Raw genomic sequence first — 18331 nt, forward strand, 5'->3', positions numbered from 1 at the left:
GCTCCCCTTACTCGATTTTGAAAATAAACATATTAAAAAAAAGTTTCAAACAAAAACGTGTCAATTTTTCTGAACGTGTTTTGACTGATAAAGCTATATACTGTAACATTTTTTCAGATGGATTCTAAAATCTGGCGATAAAGCTGAGTTCACTGAAAGGTTTAAATGCAGGAGAAATGGGCTGAGACATGATGCCAGCACATTCCAACAGAAAAACCATAAACTTTTTTTTTTTTTTTCCTTTTAATTACTCAAACTAGTGAGGTAGTTATCATGTTATATCATTGTCAAAAGTAGAGGTCACAAAAACAACAGGTGGAAAATATAAACATGCCTACTAGGAGAGTCTTTCTACAGAAAAATATACATGGAGGATATGTACCTTGGTCATTTAATGGAAAATAATTTTGAGCATTCTCCAATTTTCTAAGTGTTCCAAGGCTGTCCCACAGCATCTCTGTACAGTGAGAGGAATACAAAGTAAACGTAGCTAGTGAACAGGAGTCAACTCTCGAATGAAACGATCCTTTGAGCATCTATTATTAGGTATCGACTCTTGACAAATGATTCAGATAACCTTAGTTTTGGAACTCCTACATGCAGCGAACATCACTGCCACATATTATGATTTGAACTCGCTGTAAACAGTGGATTATGGTTGTATCCTGACTTTATGGCTCTGGTGCTGTCCTGGGAAATAAGCACCTACTAGGTGGGCCATATACAATCTGAGGTGGGCAGTCTCAGAACCAGGAGGCAACAGCATTCAATGAATGAGAGAAACATCCCTGCTCCCAGCCCCAAATTGCCTAAAACCAGTCGAAACCACAGAAAGAGGCAGACGGAAAAGAGAGGCACATGAGGGAAAAATCACAAGTAAAAACAATTTGAGAATGAAAGTTTGGGAGCGAGATTATGATGAGTGCACATTCCAATTGTCTCACATTTGGTCTGACGAGAGTCATAATTTACACATGCAAAATGTTACAACTTAATTTTATTCTACCTGGTGTTTTTGAGCAGCTCTCTGGTTGGACTGATTCTGGAGCTAGAGCATTTTCTACATCAAGAAGGCAAGAACAGTCTGCTACTCTAATGCTAATCATACACCTGAAGGCTTTTTAAATACGTTATGAATTATTAAACCAAACATTCCTCAGAGATAGCTGGTAACTGAACATCTCCAATGCTGTGACAACCAAAGAGATGCCAAGCTTAATTCTCAGGCTTTATTTGAGTATTTACAGGATTCTGTTTTTTTAACAATCCCATCAACTGTGCCATTAAATGGTGAATCTGCTTGTCCTCCAAAGCTGGACAAATCCTGTCAAATATTGACAATGAAGTCAAGTCACCTTGAAAAACAAAAACCAGCAGTCAGTTTGCTGCCTGACAGTACATGAACTAAAGGAAAAAAGAAAGAACAGGAAAATATTCAAAACAGAGAAAAGTGCACAAAAGAAGTAGATAAATAGATAAGATAAATAGAAACTTCTCTCAGGGTTGACAAAGTGAATTACTTTTTCCAAGGTCAACTGTTCATTCTCATGGCAGTGTATGTTTCTCAGCAGGTCAGCCCACTTGATAAAATGTGTTTCACAGAAAGAGGGGTGGGGGACAAAAAAAAACAACAACACTACATTGGCCTCTGAACGTTACATGAATGACGGGTAAGACAGGATTATGAATATCATTTTAATTTGCCTGTCCTTGGACATGTAGTGTGCAGTTACCAATGATGAACATTGGTTTAAAGGGTATCTGTATGAAAATATTACTAGCTGTTCCCTGAAATACTCATGTAGGGCAAATACTACTAACAGATGCCATAAATGGGTAATTTAAAATTGTAAAGAAAATGAAGTACAGAACCAAGAAATGGGCATTACATTCAAGTCAAAACAACTGAGTTTATGGCATATTTAGAGTAACTGATTAACACCACTATCCCAAAAAATACTTAGCGTTTATTTTACTTAGAATCCACTTTAATTTAAAATTTGCAACAGCACAGCAGTCTGGAACTTGTTCTATTCTTCCTTTCTTAAATTATTTTACAATGTGAAACACTGCAGTGTAATTACTCCTTAACACACAAGAGAATTAAACTCAATGAAATCTATAACTTAAATATGAGAACAAGTAACCGTAGAAACTAAACTGCATATAATCGACGATTCTCACAAGGACTGGGAAACTGCAGTGTGTTCTAGGACAGCAATGACACAGACTCAGAAGTAGCACCTTACCCAAAATTCCTTATAAAAGCAGGTACCAATAAGAGTGGGCAGGTTTGTTCATGGCTTGCCTGACCATGGTGTGGAGAAAGCGATATTCAGGAGTGAGTAGGAATGAGTTTAATTTAAATCATCATTACGTTGCATTATGCTTGTAATCAGGGTCTAACCACTGTGTATCAGCCAATTAAATTAAAGCTCATTTAAAAGTACAGCTGCTGAGTCTGCATGCTGCAACAATCTGTACAAAAAGCATGAGTCTAAACCAAGCACCTTAAAAAGGTCTCTCGCCTTGCAAGTCAACATCAGTAAAGTATGAATCCATGGATTTGGCTTAGGAGTGCAGAACATTATGACTTGTGTAAACACAGTGGACCAAGGAACAAATTAACTGCATGATTGGATATTTGTAACAAGACAGCTGCTGTTTATGCATTATCACAAGATGTGCACTAAATGTGTTATTGAACTGTTAAATACCTGTTCTCTACACTGTCCATCATTACAAAATAAATGCCAGAATACGCATTAGGTTCAAATACACTAACTATAGGGAAGTGATTTGGAGAGTGAGGACCAGCGCAAGGAGAATATTTTATATAAAAAAAAAAAAAACGCTTATCAAAAGGTCACCTGTCACAGAAGTTGACTAAAATGTCAAACTGCAATCCCTGAAAATGTACAGCTCTCATGATGTCAACGAATAATGTGACATTGCACATCTGAACTTCCTAAATCCAAGGGGAAAAAAAAAAAAAAAGAAAAGAAATCTCACAAATAAAACCAGAGCTTTCAGGACATGTTCTGTATGGTTTAAGATGTGAGAAGTTACACTGCATTCGTACACACTCAACCTCACACGCTCACAAACTCCACTATTCACACTTTGTGTACAGTTCCTCCTTGTGAATAGGGCACAGTTGAGCTGGTATTTACAGAACAACACCAGAAAGTCGCTCCTCCAATCAGAATCCAGCATCAGGCTTGATGAAAAGGGCAGAGAAAGCAAAGGCAAGGAATACGATCCCACCGATGATTGTAACTGTGAAGGTAGACACAAAGTAATTATTCGGCTGCTAATTCACCTGTAATGTCTACTTGTGAAACCTGTTCCAGCCTACCTGTCCTGACAGATATCTTCTGAGCCACCATCCTCCCACCAACCACAGCCAGACCAGTACACAGACAGTGTCCCAGAGTTCCTCCGACTGCCACTCCGAAAGGATCCTGCAACAGGGCACAGTTCTCACTCTTCCACACTGTCAGGACTGAACAGCCTAAATTCAAACTTGATTTTAATCATTTATTTAATTATTTATTTTTTCAAGTTTAAGGCAACACATTTCCAATAATTAACACATTTCTGGTGTCTTGCAGTTTTTCTCAGTCGATTTGGTTCATTTCTCATTGTGTTTCACATTTTGCAAATGCTTTTGTACATTCATGCAGATGGTCATGTGCAATTGTCGGTTGTGTTTTGCATTATCAATTACTTATGTCATGTTCATCAAAATGTGTTCTACTGAATTGTCTTACCCTCCAAAACATTTAGGCTTAAGGTCACTGCCTAGGTCATTACATGCAAAAGTGCTGAACATGTCATAATCTCTCAGGCATAGTTTGTACATTTCTATGAAACCTTTTTGGTAATTTATTTTGAATTGATTAAATTGTTCTCAGGTGAATCTTGGCTTTGAGTGAAGAAGGGGAATTTGTGAAGGTTTAGATCAACCAGTGGTCAAACAGCTTTCAACAATAGGTCAGAGGTGCATCTCATGAACCTTCAATTGGCAAACACATATAGACACCAAACATTGCAGTGTGACAAAGTCTCAAAATGGAAAGACAAGGCCGTGGGCAGGGTGAACAGCCGAGGAGAGGGGGAAGGCTGAGGGGAAGAGGTAGGAAAGTCCAGTGTGACGTGGATGAAAACATGTGGCCCAACAGAAAGGAGAATCTGGATGTATAGAAAAGAAAGCACTATATTTTTTTTAAGTTGTTGTCTCAGGTTGTTTTGAATGTTTATAGTAAGTGACTAATTTTGCTGATTTTCTTTTGTGTTATAGAGTGCTGTCAAAATGTCGTCTCTTTCCTGAATTCCTATCTGATATTATGTCAATGAATTGCAGTGCGAACGAAGTTCCAGTCCAATTTCTTGCTGTCAGTCTCCCACATACAGTCATGTATAAATCTGTGTTCCGTGTAAGTTTGTATTCTGTGTGTAACACATACCGTTTCAACTGATATGCCACAGAATGGGCAGCGTTCTTTAAACAAAATCTTATCTAATTTACATTAGAAAATACTTAGTGTACACTTCACTGACAACATGACTAAATATATTGACTGCCTTGTTCATAGGCAATGATACACAAACTAGACATTCTGAAGGCACAGACAAGTTGATTGACATATTTGCTTTTGAGGCAAAAACAAAATTCTGAGTGAGGTACATGCTCACATTTTGCTGTTTGCACTAACTGTTTTGAGAAATGCATTGGCTGTCGTGCCAATGTAAATCATGATGTGAGAAATGTACCAAATCGACTGAGAAAAACTGTAATGCGTTGGTCAAAATACCACAAAGAATAAACAACATTCTCCTCGTTTCACGCTGTTTTCAGCACCTGTTCCTTTAAATGAGACTTAGCCACAGCTCGGATCATCGTGAGAGCCCAGGAGCCTGTCTTCTCCGTTGTTATATTTGCCATGTCTAATCTGTACTCATTTCTACAAGCTCATGATTGTTTTGCTCTGTTTTACCATGTCTTTCTCTGTGACATAAATGCGGGTCCAGCTCTGTGATTGGAGAGATTCAGACAAGGAGGCGGGACAATTCTTGCCCACATAAGATGCAGCACAAAATCAACAACGTGTTTTCAGACTTAGGCAGATCGTGGAAAACTTGCTTTGCTTCAGAATGTGTGTGCTGGTAGGCTCCAGATCCCCAGATTAATGTGTATATGCACTGAAAGGTTGTTGTTTGTTTTTTTTATACTATATGCCCTTTAAACCTAAGGCAATATTGTCCAGCATCCATCATTCGAGTGGATTTTTCTCAGGGCCATAGAGCACAAACCCAACAAACTCAAAACTAATTGGCTTTATAAAACTGACTGCCAATATTAGACTGCTGGGTTTTGATGGATGGTTTTAGGTCAGTTTACAATGACTAGGAATTTGTCTAGACTTGTGGCACATATAGGACTCAAACCCACATGTCCACAACACCTCCTGCGCCGGAAACAATGGTTTATCTATTCAGAGATCACATATGTCTGATTGTTCTGCATGTTAGGTCACTGCTTCAGAGTATGTATGCGAGTGCTATCTGACCTCTCGTGCCGCCAGGACGATTGTAGCAAGTTGAGAGCGGTCGCCCCACTCAGCAAGGAAGGTGAGGGTAAGTGCTTGGATGAAGATGGGTGAGATCACACTGTGCCATCTCCTTGGGGGTAACATGGTAGCTGCTGTCCCTGTCTCCACATCTGGAGCCCCATTGGCCAGTTTATAGCGCTGGAGCTAGAAAGAGAGATACCGTCGTAGAAAACATCATATTATTTAGAAAACCAAAAGCAGAATAATGTCTACTAAAGTAAAGCACAGAACAATATTCAGTCTATAGTGTTGTAGATAAAATAGCTGAGCTCTGATTCTTTCCATAATTTAAATCGTATATGATTCAGGAAAATACTCCCCAACATGTGTTGAAGAATTTCCCAAAAGTGTCTTCAATAGTTCAGTGGTGGAGCTGCATGACTCAGGCAAGCCTCCCTTACTTATTTCTTACTCCTACATAACCTGTCAAACCTGCAGCTCAATGTCTTCTCTTCACAGCTGAATAGGAGTGTCTTACTTTTGTCCATTGTAAGGCTTTTGCTTGAGGTTTTCATTATGCGAGCCTCATATTGCACAGATCCATTTAGGTACTAAATGTAAACCTTGCAGAGTGCTGATAGGTCAGAGAGACTTTTCAATCACTAAGAAATGGCTAATACCATTTTCTTGACATTACTTCAGCAATATCTACCAATAACAATAAACTGACCCTGCAGGCATAGCCCAAAGGATGAAAACCACTGATGTCGCTGATCAGTGTACACAGCCACAACAGTAAAACAAGTGACAGATCAAATGAGTAACACTGCTTCCATTTTTTAAGTGTTAGAACCAGGAAATAAGGGCGAGCATAAAGGTCTGAGCAACTCTGCAATGGCTAAGTTGGGGTTGCTTGATGACTTTGCCAGCTTTGTTTATGAGAGGATACCAAAACATGTGCCCGAGTGTCTTGCCTTCACGTCACAAACTGATTGCTGAAACTGGAGTTTTACTAGAGCTGTTCATTCTTCATCTGCTTCAAACTTAAAAATCACACAAAACATGGCGTTTATAGACCACTGCACACTCATCATAATTCTACAGTTTTCATACTGGTTTCTTTTTATAAACTGCCATTAATTTATACACTGCTATTTGATTATTTTACTATAGTGTCAAACACTCAGCCAGAATGAAAGGGAAAGTTTATAAGGCAGTAGTGAGACCTGCTATGTTGTACGGCCTGGAGACTGTGCCACTGACAAAAAGGAACTTGATGTGGTGGAGATGAAGATGCTTTAGGAGTGTTGAGGATGGATAAAATTAGGAACAATTTGATTAGGGGAACAGTGAGGGAAGGATGTTTTGGGGACAAAGTTAGAGAGGTGAGATTAAGATGGGAATCTGTAGAGGAGAGATGAAAGTTATATTGGAAGAAGAGTACTGATGATAGAACCATCAGGCAGGAGGAAGGGAGGAAGACCAAAGAGGAGGTATATAATGTGCTGAAGGAGGACATGCAGGTGATGGGTGTGAGTGAAGGGAACATTCATGACAGGGTAAGATGGAGAAGGATGATCCGCTGTGGCGACCCCTAAACGGGAACAGCCGAAAGATAAAGAAGTGTCAAACACGAGTTGTTGTTCCCCTTTTTGAGTCTTGGTTCCTGTTAATGTTGCCTTGGTTTGCTCCCTTGGGGAAGGATGTTTGTATAGCTGCTTTGTGACAACCCAAGTAGTAGAAATTACTCTATAAATATATTGAATTATACTCTGGCAACTACTGCTCATTTGTATTTACTGCATTTAATGGGCTTAAATGTCCATTAAAACAGGAAAAATGGAAGTGTTTCAATTTTGGACTGGTAATGTTACGGCACATTTTTACTGCAGGGTACCTACTCGGTTGGGGTTTTTCTTTTTCTTTTTATTGCTTTTCCACTAGTGCAAATCTGGTACCTGGTCCCTGAAAGCGGCTATGTTTTTCTAGTTTGTGCCTAGCTTTAAACAAGTCAAGAAGGTACTAAATGACATGTCACCTTGCAGAGTGCTAATAGGCCAGAGAGACTTATTTATCATTTAAAAATGCAGACTTCCAGTAAAGACTAGCCATCTTTAAAATCTCCAAGTTAAAGCAGTGATCACGTTTGTTTTATCCGACTCACAATGGCAGCTCTTAAATTAACACCATGCTCTTTTGAAGAGGTTCAAATTTTCACTGGATCAACAAACAGGTCAAAAAACAGCAGTGAAAGCCTGGCATGCCACAACAGAAAAAGTGATGATCTGTGACCACGTGGGCAAAGAGCCTGTTCAATCTTTACAGGAAAAAAAGTGAATACAAAATGAGTAAACAGCACCTAATGTTACTGCTGTAATGTTCTGCTTTTCAAAGCACGCAGTGAAAATGTGAAAGTTATGTCTTACTAAAATTTGTATACATTACAGTCGCCTGGTTAAATGACATGATCATTTGCATTTGACAGAGCTCATTTTCATGCAACAACAAAAGATGCCAGTCATTGCGTGAAAGTAAGTGATAGGTCTTCCCACCAAAGAGCTGTTTAGAAAGTGGTCAGGTCTGGCTAATACTGGCCACTGGGCATAGTGACCCCTGTGCTTAAAAATACATTTTTTAAACAATTAACTCCTCTTGGAAAGCCAATGTGGTTAATACAGATTGACATTTTCTACGTCAGCACATTGTTCTATTGAATACTTGACATTTTCACAACTTCTGGGGACAAATATTGTTCTGTGAGGTGCAAATGATGCCAACTCCAGCAGCAAGAAACAATCACAGTCTAATATATACTACAATATGCTTATAAAGAAGAAACTAACAGCTACAGAGCACACATTAAAGATCTTTGAGATCAAGATTAAGAACAGTTGACTAGAGTGACTGATGATCATATTAATACTAAAGATGTCATATCTACATCAAAATAATAAACTTAGAGTTCTGAAGACAAAGACCCTCTTCAAAACAAATGGTTAAGTTTAGCTTAGTTGCAAACTACAACAGTTTAATACATCACAATTACATATACAATATTTAACACATATAAAAGTGCCAGTTAAGTTCTTATATTGATTTTAGGGCTTCAGTGATGACTATAAGGGAACTATAAATTAAATAAACTTAACAGATTGTAGTATGTAGGGAAACATTTATCACTTTATTACCATTGGGTTATTAATGAATTATACTCAGCATAATATTATGGCACGGTGGCTTGGTGGTTAGCACGTTCGCCTCCCAGCGCTGGGATCTTGGGTTCAAGTCCCATCTGGGTGGAGTTTCCATGTTCTCCCCGTGTCTGCGTGGGTTTCCTCCGGGGGCTCCGGTTTCCTCCCACAGTCCAAAAACATGGAGGGTAGGTGAATTGGCTTCTCTAATAACTGTCCTGATGTGTGAATGAATGTCTGTATGTGTGAGCCCAGATATGGATTGGCGCTCTGTCCTGGGTTAAACCCTAGTGCCCGATGCAGTCCTCCAGGTGGACGGTCGTTTCTGGTTGAGAGTACGCTGTGCGCGTTTGGCTGCCGCTTCTCGCCAGTGTGTGTGAATTGAGCGTTCTGAGCAGTGTAGATTGTAAAGCGTCCTTGGGTGTCTAGAAAGGCGCTATATAAGTGTAACGATAATAATAATAATAATAATAATAATTATACAGTAACAGTACAACACTGTTTAATTCAATATATTAGTATGTTGCTTAAAACATTTCAGCATGCTCAAAAACAAAACCTAATCCCATAAATATGCATGTCTCAAATAGCCACATAACTCACCTCTTCATCTTTTTTCTTAATCTCAGCCTGCACCTCCTCAAGCTCTTCCTGACCTTCATCTGCACTCATCCTCAATCCTTCTCTCAGCATCCTCACACCAAAGATGGCAAACAGTGCCGTGGAGACATAGTAAGTGTAAATCCGTGGGATAATAGTAGTGGCATAACCAAACAGGACTGATAGGGAAAAAACACAGGTCAAAAGTTAATAATAGATCATGGCGGTATAACGTAGTTGTCGTTGGGGAATATTTGTTGCATGCTTGGAGGGTGTCTGCTACCCTTAAAAACATATTAATACGAGGCATGAGGTACTTCTGCCCAATAATGTCACAAACCTAAAAACGTTGTGTGTGTATTATATATATAATTAGAATATCATGGTCATTTTTTACAAACACAAAAATACATAGTAAATAGGTGTTTTCAGTTACTTAAGTTGTTGACAAGTACCAGTGTTTTAAGTGAAATGTTCCGAATGGAGATGTTGTATTGGATTTCGACAAAGTGTGCTGCTAGGTTAAGTGCAAGAAGGCTGGCAGTTCGTTTTATTACAAAAATACAATTCTTGACTTAAAGGTTTGAAAGATTGCTTCCTATTCACAATACCGATAGATTTTCTATGGGGTTAAGGTCAGGAATGGAATTACTGAAATAAATCAACTTTTTCATGATATTCTTTTTTTCTTTTATATATATATATATATATATATATTGATATTGATATTTATTGTTTGAAATAGAAAATAAAGGATTAGAATTAGAATCAATTTATTGGCCACTGTGCCAAACTCTGCAAACAGAGGAATCTGTTCTCCGCATTTAACCCAATTTGTGCAATGAAACACAAATTCACACACTCACACTAGTGAACACTAAGGGGCAGTGAGCACACATGCCTGGAGCAGTGGGGGTTGGTGCCTTGCTCAAGGGAACCTCAGACTGCCAGATCTGGGGTTCGAACCAGCAACCTTCTGGTTACAAGCCTAGTCCACTAACCACCAGGTTATAAAATACCCAACTAATTTACATGTAAAGTCCACCTAAACCTGTGGCATAATTAAACTTCTTAAACATATCATTTGCAAAAATCTTTCTAACAAAACTGCATTCTGATTTCATTTTGATAAACTAAGTAATTCTAATGAAGGCTTTTAGCAATCTTTCAAACCTTTAAGTCAAGAATTGTATTTTTGTAATAAAACGAACTGCCAGCCTTCTTGCACTTAACCTAGCAGCACACTTTGTCGAAATCCAATACAACATCTCCATTCGGAACGTTTCACTTAAAACACTGGTACTTGTCAACAACTTAAGTAACTGAAAACACCTATTTACTATGTATTTTTGTGTTTGTAAAAAATGACCATCCACCCCAGCAAAGATAAGATTGTGAAAAGGTTAAATCCAAATTGATCAATTACTCAGAGTGTGACTTGTGACTGACACTAAACTAAGCTTAAAATTCTTTACAGGAGATACTGATCTGATCACCATACATTAAGACCTTGAACTGTTACATTTCCAACAAATTAGTAAATTAGTCTTGATTGGTATGTTTCACTAAAAATGCTTTCAATTACATATGCTCTTTTAGCTTTGTCATTTCACAGAATTTTGTCTTTTAATTTTGTTGATGAGAGTATTTAAAATATTCACAGAAAGTAAAAACATTTGACAGTGCTTCCCCACTCACCTGACAGGCATGTCATGAGGCCAAGAGCCAGCATAGCTCCAGCCAAAACGGTGAGCCGGTTATAACGCATGGCCATGATGGCTGCGATAAAGAAGGTTTTGTCTCCCAGTTCTGAGACGATGATAACTGAAATGGCTGCCACAAATGCATGGATAAAGCCCAGGTTGCCTTTACTGGGCTCATCTTGACTGACCACTGGACCTGCAGGTTGGCCAGTGGCAACTTTCTGTAGATAAAAAGATGCAACATTTACACTTAGCAAAAGAGGAATTATAAAAGTGTGACTTACAGCATCCCTTAAACTGAAAGTGGTGAGTGAAATGCTGTCAGGTCTGGTTTTATAGCTATGCTACATTTGTATGTTTGTGTATGTTTTATAGCTATGCTACATGTGTATGTTTGACTTCTAAGTTCCAAAGCACTACACCCGAGTTATCTAGGTGTATAAAAGCTAATATTACTTGCAACACTTGTATCATAACACTATTCTATGTACTACTGTCAACGTAAGGCTTCTTTTGTGTAGTCTGCAGCTGGACGCACACAGTGGCATGATAATATCATTGACAACAATACCTCTGACTGAACCTATATAGCCACAGCTGTCTATACATCAGCCGTAGTATGTGCTGCTCTCAGAAGAGCAATCAGACCTGGAATAGACACCATTTACTTTGTTGAAAGAGCTATTAGTTAAAAGGCCAATGTTAAGTAAAGCTGACCTTTTGTAAAAGTTGAAAGCCATTCATTTGACTCCACGGAATCCATAAATGGAATCTACTTAGGTTTTGAAATGACAGTTGCTATGATGCCTTGAAAATCTAAAATTTCACAAATTTTCCAACAATTTGGCTACAGGCAGTCTAGCCCCAAGCAATTATTCCCTGAGGCAAAAACAGACTGGCCAATCAGGACTAATACATTGATCTTTAATGTATAGTAACAAAAAATCCTGTTTAATTCTAAATGTACAACGACAGGCTGGAAAAAATGCCAAGGACCACGAACTTTTAATGTTTCTGGCACATAAACTCACACGAGCTTACACAGAAACATTTACTGGGGGACACACACCCAAGAGAAACCAAGGGAGTGTTAGCTGAAGAAAATGTCTTGCAGAGGTATCACTACGACTGGAACTTCATTATCGAAACTAGACAACGTTAAGAAACTCAATCCAGCCTCAGGAAGCACACTTGCCAACTTCGCTCGCTTTTAGAAATGGGGCTAAATCTGAAATGGCTCCATTTCTTACCCTACCTAGTTGACTACGTAGGTCTTAAAATGACGGCTCCTGTGCCAAAAAGAGAGTATATTCCCAAAAACCATTTGTGATTCAATTGTGCGTTCACTTAACTATACGTTAATCATGTGGATGCAATTTAAAAAAAATAAAACAAAAAAACTAACAGTGCCCTATGTAGGGAGCAATGAGTAATTTGGGATTCGGCCCTAGATATGGTTAACCCACAATGCTCTACTTGCCAGCCTTAATTAATGTAACTTATACGATATTAAAAGTTTAATATTACCTCGATAGGCTGCTGCTCCTCGTTTATCTTAGTGTCCTCCTGAATCGCAGAGACTCCTGTCAAAATCAACAGAAACAGGGCCAAAGAGACCAAAAACAAGCTCGCCTCAATTCTCCGAGAACCGGCCCGGAGAGGCATCTTAAAAGTGTCCCCACACAGCAGGAAGATAATGGTTGATATATGTCCTACCTCAAGACCATAAAACAACTGAATATTTACTTATCAAAGGAATAACTTAGCGGACAGTGAGCTGATCTCTAACTTTAACTAACTAGCTTAATTCATGTCAAAGACTCAGCGAGTCTCTGCTGTAGCAGCTTCGAGCATGCTGTGCTCTGTAGCGCGCTCTAATTGGTCCGCGCTGAGGACAACGTGGACCAAGCATGCCTACGTCATTGAAATGTACGACCTATTTGGTTGTTGGAGCTGTCCGTAAACTACAGTGTGTCAAGTTTAGTCTCGCCACAACAAACTGCAGCATCCTGCTGGTCTCCATTTTTAATCTGATCTGAAGCCCATGTGGATCCACCCGCCGCTCAGCTCTGCTCCTGTATACAGCGAGATCATGGGCTACATACAAATCTATAAAAAAGAGAGACCCTCGCGCACAGCTCACAGGGTCTGTCCTGATTTGCTAAGCTACTTGTAACCATTGAGTGAACGATTTACAATCCGTGCGCGCGTTTTAATTAATTCGAGCGAACGTTTTCCTTAATTAATTGCTTTTATTAATTTACATTTATATTCATGTTCTTATTTTATTTTTTACTAATTTTAACTTTGATTAATATTTTTTCTATTTTTATTATTTAGTTATTTATGCATGCATTAATTGGTTATTTTTTTATTTATATGAATAAACTCGTGTGCAAATAGTTATTATTTTTATGGGGTTGTGTTTTGATTTAAAGCGCTATGTGCTTATAGTGATAAGCTGAAAAGACAATGATGATATATGCCATTTACTTCAACACTTCAGTGGAGCAGAGGGATGCCATGTTTCAGGATGCTCCCATGTCTGTGTGTCTCCTTTTAGTTAAAGCTGTTATAGTCAAATCAGCCGGAGTCATTAGCCACACTCTGGAAACGTTCACATTCTCAGTTTTACGTACACCAAATATTATTCCTCTACCTTTTTCCAACTGGACGACTGCCCACCTGCCTGCCTGGAAACTGATTGGATGACTGTCAAGCTTCTGCTACCCGCTTCAGACCAGCTGTCAGTTGCCTTGGACTAGCTACCCACCCTACATAGTTTTCTTGGACTCCTAAGTATTACTACTATGACTACTATTATAATAATAATATCTTCATTGCCTACATTATATATACTATGATTGTATCAGTACACATGAGCATAACATGTCGACCCGAGGAGGATGGGTTCCCCGTATGAGTCTTGGTTCCTTCCAAGGTTTCTTCCTCGTGTGCTGAGGGAGTTTTTCCTTGCCACTGTTGCCCCTGGCAGGAGGCTTGGATCCGGATCTCTGTAAAGCTGCTTTGTGATGACTTTTTGTTGTGAAAAGCGCTATATAAATAAAATTTGATTGATTGATTTATAACAGCAGACCTATGCTATGTATAGGGTCCTTTTATTTTTGTCAATAATTTGTAGGTAGACTCTTCAGAGGAGGATAGCCTTGATTCCTCCCAAGGTTTCTTCCTCAGCTCAGAAGGAGTTTTTCCTTGCCACTGGCGCCCCTGGCTTGCTCACCTGAGGATTTTACATTTCATGTAAAAACTTCTGTCATTGCTGGAATTTTGTGAAGCTGCTTTGTGACAACATCAGTTGTAAAAAGAGCTATTCAAATAAATATGATTTTATTTAATTTGATTCTGTACGCGCACTTCATAATTGATATGTACACATTATGATAAACACTGAGCTGATATCTTTTGTATTTATGGACTACTTAAGGTAATTCTACTTTACGTGCAGTGACTGCAGTCATTGATACCAGGGCACGCACATTACATACAGCTATTTTAAGGAGCTTTGGCAAAAGACTTAACCTCAGTGAATGAATTAGTTCTTTCATGCAAACAAATTAGAGAAAACATGAACATGAATTTTAATAAATTCCCTCAAATTAAATAAAATGTGTGCACGATTTGCAATTCATTTGCTCAGATTAATTAAAATTTGCTGATTAAAGGTGACTTAAATCCTAGCAGGCAAACAACAACAAAGCCAGCAATTTTTGGAGTTAGTTTTTTGACTCAATTTTTATTGAGTGCAGGTATTCCAAACAGGTTTTTTTCTGATGCCATAGCTAAAATTATATTTTCATATTGTACTATTAATTTGTAATATCTACAACATGAAATAAAATTGCTCAGGAAACTATTTTAAAAAATTATATATATATAAATTCTAGGTGCTGCAACACTATTCTAAAAACTTGTTTCTTAAAACTGATACAGAATAACAGCAAATTTAGTGAAATAATAATTTGAATATTAGTGCAAAGACAAACTTCACAGTAGCATTTGTGAGTAAGAGGATGTTTCATTGGGAGGTTTTTTAACCGTTGGAAACACTACAATGTAATGTTATGCTTAATGTGTGAACTTGTGCATTGAAGGTATATTTCTCAGTAAATCTTCTATGTTTGTCAGCAAATAAACAAGAAGGTATACATGAAAAACACCACTGTATTCTTTAGATATTTATTAATAAATAGTACATTTGTCAAAAATACATCTAGTCCAATCTTAGTGTAGTTCAGAGCAAAAATGGAATGAAGGCTTTGCGATTACTTGGATATGACTTAAATGTGCTTCGGTAGTACTCGTGGCATAGTTGGGCAGCCAAAGCCTGATTGAAAAGAACATAGAGGACCACTAGCCACCAAGTAACAGAGCAACAGCCACAGCACACACCTAGAGAAATGTATATCAGTAGTTCAGCCAGGTAATGTGGGCAGGACACAAGTTCAAACCAGCCCCCATGTGGGATCCTGTGAGCAAAGGTCTCCACTTTACCTGCACATAGAGAAACAGAGAGAGATCCTTTTGAGGAGCTTTAATTTACTTCTGGATTTTATTATTTTTAGATTTCCTAAATGAGTCCTTACCTGAGCTGTTTGTGCGCAGACTGGCCAGCAGTGACAGTGAACGATGCTGAAGCAGAGATGCCCAAATGAACAGCAAAACACCTGCTATATGATACCACGAGAACTGCAGACCAGCAGAGGCACCTGACAGAAAGGCAAAACATGAATATCAATACTTATCTTAACAACAACTTGAAAAATGAACACCCGTTACATTTTATGTTAAAATCGAATCACAGTGAACAATTGGTACATTAAAACCTGTCCTTTTTAAATGTAGCCTCTGCAAATAGATTTTCAGCTTGTGTGTGTGATTTAAATGTAAGTCATTTTTCTGACCATTTTCTTGTTATGCTCATTATGAGATCAGGTGTGTGACAGTGTATGAACTTATACTTCAGTTTCATTCATTCATTAATTATCTGTAACCGCTTATCCAGTTCAGGCCGCAGTGAGTCTGGAGCCTACCTGGAATCATTGGGTGCAAGGCGGGAACACACCCTGGAGGGGGTGCCAGCTCTTCGATGGACAACACACACGCACACATTTACTCTCACACGTATGGACACTTGAGTTGCCAATCCACCTAACAACATGTGTTTTTGGACTGTGGGAGGAAACCGGAGCACCTTTGGAACCTCCTGCATCCTAGCAGGCAAACAACAACAAAGCCAGCAATTTTTTCGAGTCAGGTTTTTGACTCAATTTTCATTGAGTGCAGGTTTTCCAAACAGGGTTTTTTTCTGATACCATAGCTAAAATTATATTTTCATATTGTACTATTAATTTGTAATATCTACAACATGAAATAAAATTGCTCAGGAAACTATAAAAAAAAAATATATATATATATTTTTTTTTTTTTGAAACCCACGCGGACACAGGGAGAACACACCAAACCCCTCACAGACAGTCACCTGGAGCGGGACTTGAACCCACAACCTTCAGGTCCCTGGAGCTGTGTGACATACTTCACTTTCAGACATATTCTCAGATGTATTGCTAAAGGCAGAAAAAACTGATGAAAAACAGGAGCTCAGTTTACCGTGTGCAGGTTGTTGAATGTCCACACACAGGACAGTCAGGCCCAATATGATGTAGTAACTCAAACCAAAGGCATATTGGACAACATGGATCACACCACTGGAGAAAACACTAACAAACAGGCACTCTAGCAGGCGTCTGAGACAATGAATCCACATGAGCAACTGCACCAACAGGACAGTATGATGAAGTTCTGTAATGGGGGAAAATAGTGAGTGAAAGAAGGTGGTCATACTTAGATATAAAATTATTATACTTGGCAATATCATGATGAGCAGCAACCATGCCAGTGTATTCTATAAAGACATACCAGTCCCAGGAACCTTTGATTGTCCAGTCAAGAAATAAAGAATATCAGTCAGGAACTCAGGGAGCTCCTCACCAAATATTACAGAGCGGAGATGGAGGAAGAGGAGAATTCCATTCCACAGGACAGATACAGCATAGAAATGCCAGAACCACCTACAGGAATTGAAGGAGACAATATTTTGAAAATATTCAAAGTTATAAAATGAGCAAGAATTTTAGAGTAGCTGATATCCTTAATACCTGCTTTTATTTTATCCTTAATACCCACTTTTACACACCCTTTCCTGGAGTATTTGCCTCTATCTACTCTCCTGGGAAGGCTTTAAAATAGGTGCTGGATCATCTTTGAGGTCAGGTTATGTTGAATGACTATTTTCTGGATCATAAATCTTACTTCAGCTCAACGCAAATACATTACATGGAGCTACACCACTGCAGAGAACAGTTCTACTGCTACAGCTCAGTGCTGGAGGGCTTTACTTCACACATTATGCGTGACTTCATTATGTAGACTTTACAGCCCATGGTTCCAATCATTGTACTGAAAATGTGTCATGTTTTATTGAGGATGTTGAATTTTACACCAAAACAAACAAACAAAAACGTGAATGACAAGAAAAAAAGTGTGTGAATGAATAAGTGAATCAGTTAAGGAGTAAACGAGTGATATATTGAGAGAGAAAGAGAGAGAGAGAGAGAGAGAGAACCTTTTGGGAACGTCAAAAAGCTGAAAGATTCCGGGGCGCCTCAAATTATCCTTAGTCTTTCCGTATCGAATTAAATCCTGGAAAACTTGTTGGACGTAAAGTGGGAGTGTTAGTGGCAGTTTGTGGAGGAAAAAAGCAGCGACGAATCCTGACGCCAGTAAAATCCACACGATATCAACAACCTGGAGAACAACAGTCATCATAGCAACGTGTCGTGCATCACTTAAACAGTTCCGATGAGAAACGAAGTGCTCGGATGACTTCGGGTTCAGATCATTCGAAATCCGTAATAGTTACTTTGTTAGTTTGTGACCTGATTATTAAATAATTTATACAAATAATGTATAGTTGCACTGTATTTAAGTAACAGTTGACTGACCAGTGTATTCGTTTTTAAGTGGATTATGTTGGTGTTCGGTTTCCTCTGTTTACAGCAGGGGGCGCCAACGCCTCGGTGATTGGGGCCATTTGTGTCTCATTGATATTACTTTAACAAGGAATTTTATACACGTGTTGTGTCCTTTAGCGCTCAACCTCTGTACTTTTACGAATAATTTTCAAGTCCTTACGAATTTGGAAAGCATTTCCCCTAGACAGCGAGCATATATCGATCCACTGGCGTAAAAAGGTTGGCACACC

The 18331-nt window shown here is 38.7% G+C and overlaps 2 protein-coding genes across 2 annotated transcripts; both read right to left on the reverse strand.

The window, feature by feature from the left end:
* Positions 1-252: 252 nt before the first annotated feature.
* Positions 253-13117, reverse strand: tmem165 (transmembrane protein 165). The gene is made up of 6 exons (XM_066677819.1): positions 12577-13117; positions 11045-11270; positions 9350-9525; positions 5574-5759; positions 3359-3464; positions 253-3279 (listed from the first exon to the last, which is right to left on the reverse strand). Exons 1-6 carry the CDS (start codon positions 12712-12714, stop codon positions 3203-3205), a joined length of 909 nt encoding a protein of 302 aa, XP_066533916.1. The 5' UTR covers positions 12715-13117; the 3' UTR covers positions 253-3202.
* Positions 13118-15232: 2115 nt separating this feature from the next.
* On the reverse strand, positions 15233-17933 carry srd5a3 (steroid 5 alpha-reductase 3). Its single transcript, XM_066677466.1, has 5 exons — positions 17693-17933; positions 16987-17138; positions 16678-16869; positions 15654-15776; positions 15233-15561 (listed from the first exon to the last, which is right to left on the reverse strand). Exons 1-5 carry the CDS (start codon positions 17893-17895, stop codon positions 15302-15304), a joined length of 930 nt encoding a protein of 309 aa, XP_066533563.1. The 5' UTR covers positions 17896-17933; the 3' UTR covers positions 15233-15301.
* Positions 17934-18331: the final 398 nt, after the last annotated feature.

Source organism: Hoplias malabaricus, chromosome 7, assembly GCF_029633855.1.
Source record: "Hoplias malabaricus isolate fHopMal1 chromosome 7, fHopMal1.hap1, whole genome shotgun sequence".
In the NCBI taxonomy this organism is placed as follows: domain Eukaryota; kingdom Metazoa; phylum Chordata; class Actinopteri; order Characiformes; family Erythrinidae; genus Hoplias; species Hoplias malabaricus.

Bases quoted from the DNA above. Each gene is read 5' to 3' on its own strand.
- tmem165 (XM_066677819.1), bottom strand. From the start codon at position 12,714: ATGCCTCTCCGGGCCGGTTCTCGGAGAATTGAGGCGAGCTTGTTTTTG. The intron at 5,760-9,349 runs GTGAGTTATGTG...CTCTCTTTCTAG, and splicing joins TTAAGAAAAAAGATGAAGAG to CTCCAGCGCTATAAACTGGC. The intron at 3,280-3,358 runs GTAGGCTGGAAC...CTACCTTCACAG, and splicing joins GAAGATATCTGTCAGGACAG to TTACAATCATCGGTGGGATC.
- srd5a3 (XM_066677466.1), bottom strand. From the start codon at position 17,895: ATGATGACTGTTGTTCTCCAGGTTGTTGATATCGTGTGGATTTTACTG. The intron at 17,139-17,692 runs GTTCTCTCTCTC...CAATTCCTGTAG, and splicing joins CTTTTTGACGTTCCCAAAAG to GTGGTTCTGGCATTTCTATG. The intron at 15,777-16,677 runs GTAAACTGAGCT...CCTTTCTGTCAG, and splicing joins CATTCAACAACCTGCACACG to GTGCCTCTGCTGGTCTGCAG.